The sequence below is a fragment of the Mustela putorius genome, unplaced genomic scaffold, assembly GCF_011764305.1.
Source record: "Mustela putorius furo isolate JIRA1106 unplaced genomic scaffold, ASM1176430v1.1 tig00003853_pilon_pilon_pilon, whole genome shotgun sequence".
In the NCBI taxonomy this organism is placed as follows: domain Eukaryota; kingdom Metazoa; phylum Chordata; class Mammalia; order Carnivora; family Mustelidae; genus Mustela; species Mustela putorius.
In genome coordinates, this window is record NW_025422005.1 from 23,924,583 (window position 1) to 23,930,504 (window position 5,922).

Here is a 5,922-nt window from a genome sequence, read left to right on the forward strand (position 1 = left end):
TTTAGGTGCCTTCACTCTCGCTGACTTAAGAAAGAAATATTACCATTTCTTCTTTTGTACCCTGGTGGAAAGGGTGGAAAGGGTGGGCGTGAAACTGGGAACTGTCTGCTTCCTCCCCCTACCGCGGAGACTGGGTGGGGGAAATCCCTTAGTCCACCTTAAATGCAAGCAGCTGTGTGGCTGGCGCCCCTCCCCCACCACAGCTGGAAGTCCCTGCCTGAGGGCGCCCTCTATGGGGGCTGCTTCTGGCTTAGTCCTGCCCTCCAAAGCCCCGTCTTCTACCACTCCACCCTTCAATCAAATATGAATTGCCCACACACGGAGCTGGGCCCAGTATTTGGTGAGGGGACCCAAGGATGGCTGAGGAAGGTTCTGTTCATTAGGATTTTCAGGCTGGCAAGAGACACACCTAAGCTGGTAAACCACAAGAGGTGAAAGGATTTACTGGAGGACCCATCCATCCATCCATCTATGCATCCATGCATCCATCTTTCATTCCTTAAATACTGATGCCTACACTGTGTTAAGCAGTGATTACTAAGAAGAATAAGACCGACACCTGCTTTCAAAGGGCTGTTTGGTCCACTAGGTTGCAGGCTTGCTTGCGTGTGTGTGCACATGCATGTATGCAAAGCCCTTCTTTTATTTATTTATTTATTTGTTTTTTAAAGATTATTTATTTATTTATTTGACAGAGAGAGATCACAAGTAGGCAGAGAGGCAGGCAGAGAGAGGAGAGGAGGAAGCAGACTCCCTGCTGAGCAGAGAGCCCAATGCGGGACTCAATCCCAGGACCCTGAGATCATGACCTGAGCCGAAGGCAGCGGCTTAACCCATTGAGCCACCCAGGCGCCCCAAAGCCCTTCTTTTAAAACACACACACACACACACACACACACACAAAGAAAAGAAATCATAGGTGGATACCCATAACACAAACATAAAATTGGAATGAGCTGTGAAAGTAGCCACACATAAAGGAGTACTAATTGTAAAATTCCAGACCAGCTGGGATGGGAATTCGTTAGAAATGCAAATTATCAGCCCCACCCCCATGTATTGCCTTAAATACATTTTCAGGAGATGCCCATGCACACTAAAGTTTGAGAACCATTGGAAAGTACACAAAAAGGCAAAACTAATCACTGCTGTCAGAGATTGGGAGAGCAGTGACAGGCCAGGGGCACCTCCTGGAAGCCAGGAATGTTCCGTTGTTCCATCTGGGTGCTGGGTAAGCAAGTGGGCTTAGTTCGGGGGAATTCAACAAGGCATGTCATTATTTATGATGTGCGAAGTTTTCTGTGTATCTGTTATATTTCAATACAAAGTTTAAAAAAGGGAAGAGCTCTGGTTGAAGCCCTGGGAAGGGCAGGGAGAGGGAGGGTCTAGGAGCCCATCTACAGCTCTGCCTTTAACCCACACACAGTCCTTGAGGGATTTCCAAGGGAACCTAAGGTCCTTAGAGTACAGCTCGAGATCACTGATCTGTCCCAACAGAGAGTCAGTGACTTGTCCAAATGTCATGAGGACAGAGGGGGCAGCTCATCAAACTTCTATCCACTCCCCACCCCCGCTTAACTTGGGTCTTGGGAAGAAGGCCAAGACTCTAGTGTAGATGATGCCTTTCTCATCCTGGAGCAACTTCCTTTCTGGGAACTGGGTGTCTCCTTTTGGGCAAAGACAATAAAATTCAACCAAGGGGCAGGAGAAGCAGGACTCCTCCTGCCCCCATCCGGATGGCATCACGTGGCTCCCGGGTTAACAGGCCAGGAAAATCCCAGCCCTTGCACAGTCAGCCTCATATACCTCTCTCTTCACCCACCCTGACACACTCGGCTTCCCTGACCCACCTTGGACAGTCCCCATCACATACTCCCTGGCACAGTTGTGTCCCCCTCAGCTCCCGCCACCCCCCCCCCAGCCATACTGCCAGCCTTTCCCAGAGCTGTAGCCTTGCCCCGTCACTCACCCCAAGCCCAGCATGTCCCTGGGGCCAGTGAAATTCCAGGCAGTAGGTGAAGAAACTGAAGAGGACGAGGAGGAAGAGAGCCTGGACTCTGTCAAGGCTCTGACGGCCAAGCTGCGGCTGCAGACGCGGCGGCCCTCATACCTGGAGTGGACGGCCCGGGTCCAGAGCCAGGCGTGGCGCAGGGCCCAAACCAGACCTGGGCTGGGGGGTCCTGGTGCCCTCTGCGGCTTCGACTCAATGGATTCTGCCCTTGAGTGGCTCCGACGGGAGCTGGTGAGTCGGGTTGGGTGGGCAGTCATCATTGGGACCCAGGAATCGTGGGCGTGGGGAAGGGACAAGGACAGACCTCACCTCCAGCAACCGCCCCACTCCTGTGGCTCTGCAAGCTAAGGAGCCATGAAAGGACTTGTCCAGTCATTTATTCAGGGAGACTTGCTGAAGCAGGGTTCCTTCCAATCTACCTACTGCCGACTACTCCTGTAGCTGGCTCTGTAGGCTGCGGGGACAGATCCCTGCCCTTTGGGGGGGCATGGTCTCCCCTACCCTGAGAATTGCTATACCTCCAAGACGCAGTGAAGGACAAAATGAGGCACTGACCACACAGTAGGCAGAAGCTGAGGAGGCCAGCATTATGCAGGTGGCTCTTAACCCCATATGTGCCAACAAAAAGATGTCTAGCCTCTAAATTAGAGACTGCAGTTTAGTCGACCTGGGGTGAGGCCCCCAGGCACCTATATTTGTGTAACAATCGCCCCTTAGTTTTAGAGAAGGATCTGACCGACGGGGAGGGATCAAGCTGGGGCGAGAGCGGGTGGGGAGGACACAGCCTGTGCAAAGACCCAGGGTGTTGACAGGAAGGGAAGACTGACGCGAGCAGCTGTGGACCGGTACAGCGGTCTCACGCCCCCTCTCGGCCGCAGCGGGAGATGCGGGCTCAGGACCAGCAGCTGGCGGGGCAGCTGCTTAGGCTGCGGGCCCAGCTGCACCGGCTGAAGGTGGACCAAGCCTGTCACCTGCACCGAGAGCTGCTGGACGAGGCGGAGCTGGAGCTGGAGCTGGAGCCGGGGGCCGGCCTCGCCTTGGCCCCGCCGCTGCGGCACCTCGGCCTCACGCGCATGAACATCAGTGCCCGGCGCTTCACCCTCTGCTGAGGGGCACCTGCGGGCCTCCTGAGACCTCAAAGGCCCTAGCACCTGGCAAGGGGTGGTGGGAGGGTTGAGGGGCTGTCACTCTTTTGGGAGCATCCTGTCACCCCTGCTGCCCTATCTTGGGGAGGGGTGTTTGGAGGAAGGGGAGAAGCTCATGCACCCCCAGGCTCTTCAATAAAGGCCCTCTGTGCTTCCCATCAAGGTCTCCACAGTCATTTACTCGGCCCAAGGTCACTGTGTGTGTTTGTTGTCTGTAGCTGGGGCCAGGGCTTCCACTACAGGAGAGAAGGCCTGGGCTGGGGGCAGAGGCGAACAGATGGATCCCATCTCTATCCCAGCTCCAGCTCTGTCTCCCTCTCTTAGCAAGTTCAGAACTGGGCAAGAACTTGAAGTCCCATGGGGTGCCTGGGTGGCTCAATGGGTTAAAGCCTCTGCCTTTGGCTCAGGTCATGATCCCAGGGTTCTGGGATCAAGCCCCATATTGGGTTCTCTGCTCAGCAGGGAGCCTGCTTCCTTCTCTCTGTCTGTCTGCCTCTCTGCCTACTTGTGATCTCTGTCAAATAAATCAATAAAATCTTTAAAAAAATAAATAAAATAAAGAACTTGAAGTCCTGAATAACCCCTACGGAAGGTGACAGGTCCACGGGCAGCTGAAGAATGCAGGACCCGGAAACCGGGGTTCCAAACCAGCTCCACTGTGCATTTCTTTTCTTTTTTCTTATTTGAGAGTCAGAGAGAGAGAGAGAGAGAGAGAGAAAGCATGAGCGGGGGAGAGGCCAAGGGAGAAGCAGATGCCCTCTGAGCAGGGAGCTGGCTGTGGGGTTCGATCCCAGGACGCTGGGATCACGACCCGAGCTGAAGGCAGCTAGGTTCACTGAGCCACCCAGGCACCTCTCCATTACGCATTTCCACCAGACCTTGAGAAGGCCCCTTAAGCCTGAAGCTGTTTGTTTACCTCTCAACTGAAAATGCTGCAATGCTACTTCTACTCCACAGTAGTTGGGGATGTCTTAAATAAGACGACACTCAAAACTGGGCAGCCTGGGTGGCTCAGTTGGTTAAGCGTCTGCCTTCAGCTCTGGTCACGAGCCCTGCATCGGGCTCCCTGCTCAGTGGGGAGTCTGCTTCTCCCTCTGCCTGCTGCTCCCCCTGCTTGTGCTCTCTCTCATGTTCTCTCTCTGACAAATACATAAATAAAATCTTAAAAACAAACACTCAAAACTCATGAACTCTTTCTTGCTTATCCTTGCCATCACCAGTGGTATTAGTACTGTTGTGTGGAGGCCCAGAGATGGACCTTGCTAGGGCTCTGGGTCACTCTATAGGTTTTTAAACACTGCACCTCCTCAGCCTTTGTTTCGGTAGTACCGGCTTTGTCTGACTTTCCAGCTCGGGCTTCCTCTTCCCTCCACCCACTTCCTGTCTCCCCCTTCCCTCTGCAGCTGAGGTACACAGAGCATCAGCTTCCCCCTCACAAACCCCAACAATGCTCTGTGGGCTCCCCTCCCCCAGCCTGCACACTAAGTGTAAGCTCCAGCGGTGGGGACTGTGACACATTTATACTTTCCTGGGGTGGGGAGGAGGTGGGGGGTGGGGGCAGGCCCAGCTCTGGTGCCTCATAGAGCCATGCAGTGTTCCTCATAACACCGGTGACCTGGCACCCGGCCTGTGATGGCCCCACTCCGTCAGCCAGGGTCCCAGGCAAAGGGAAGATTCTTGGCCTGCTCACTGCTTGTGACAAGGTTCCTGTCTCCTGTCTCCTGTCTCTTGTCTCCTGTCTCCTGTCTCTGACAGAAAGTCCTGCCAGTCAGCTGCCTGCGCCTGGGTGCCCGAGCAGGAGTGTTTGTCTGTCTCCCACCTGTTGCAGGAGATGATGGCAGGCCCGACATTTCTAGCAGGGGCTGTGGCTTGCCTCTCCTTGAATGAGAAATCTCGCCCTGATGAGTGGGTGTTACCTGTCTCCTGCCCCCAACAGGGGCTGTTACTCAGTCTTTTTTTTTTTTTTTAAAGATTTTATTTACTTATTTGTCAGAGAGAGAGCGAGTGAGAGCGAGCACAGGCAGACAGAGTGGAAGGCAGAGTCAGAGGGAGAAGCAGGCTCCCCGCGGAGCAAGGAGCCCAACGTGGGACTCGATCCCAGGACGCTGGGATCATGACCTGAGCCGAAGGCAGCTGCTTAACCAACTGAGCCACCCAGGCGTCCCTGTTACTCAGTCTTGAAGCCATAGGGTTGTCCTGCCTGCTTCCTTAAACAGCTTGCTGTCCAGCATTCTGTCTCTCAGAAGGGTGTTAGCTACCCTCTGACTCTTGCCCTGAGACGACATGACAATCGCTGGGCAGCCCTCCTAGCCTGACCTCTGACTCTACCATGGGGTGTTCAGCTCCTCCGCTGATTAGCAGAGATAGTGTTCTCTCCTCTAACTCTGGAGTGGGGTTAACTTTGCCCCCTCTAGACTGTGATGAGAGGGTCACTCCGCTTTCAGACTGTGACAGCAGTGCCACTTGCCTGCTTGCCCCTTGCCCCTTGCTCCCTGGGGTATAAAGGCTGCCCTTGAATCTCTTCTCCAGGTGCACCGTGGGGGACAGGAGGGAGGTTCCATCAACATCAAAGATCCTCTCAAAAAAAAGATCTTCTCTTCAGCTCCAAGTGCCACCCTGAGGGTGGCCTGGAGATCTCTAGGACCCCCCCAGGGGCTGATGAGTGGGGGGCTATGGCAGCAGGAAGCTTGGGGTGCTGGAGGCTTGTGGTTGGGTTGCTGGGGCCCAGTTGGCTGCGGAGCCCTCAGGAGGAGGCAGGAAGTCAGG

General features: G+C 54.5%; 1 protein-coding gene across 2 annotated transcripts; it reads left to right on the forward strand.

Annotated features, from left to right (window-relative positions):
• The first annotated feature begins 860 nt into the window (after window positions 1–860).
• Window positions 861–3,314, forward strand: FAM167B (family with sequence similarity 167 member B). Of its 2 annotated transcripts, none has more exons than XM_045064119.1 (2): window positions 861–2,242; window positions 2,824–3,314. In XM_045064119.1, exons 1-2 carry the CDS (start codon window positions 1,982–1,984, stop codon window positions 3,118–3,120), a joined length of 558 nt encoding a protein of 185 aa, XP_044920054.1. In that variant the 5' UTR covers window positions 861–1,981; the 3' UTR covers window positions 3,121–3,314. The 2 variants fall into 2 exon arrangements, with proteins under 2 accessions (XP_044920054.1, XP_004740976.1); XM_004740919.3 differs by having other exon boundaries at window positions 875–2,242; window positions 2,890–3,314.
• The last annotated feature ends 2,608 nt before the right edge of the window (window positions 3,315–5,922 follow it).

Coding starts and splice junctions, on each gene's coding strand:
- FAM167B (XM_045064119.1), top strand. CDS start 1,982: ATGTCCCTGGGGCCAGTGAAATTCCAGGCAGTAGGTGAAGAAACTGAA. Junction 2,243..2,823: donor AGTGGCTCCGACGGGAGCTG/GTGAGTCGGGTT, acceptor GGGTGTTGACAG/GAAGGGAAGACTGACGCGAG.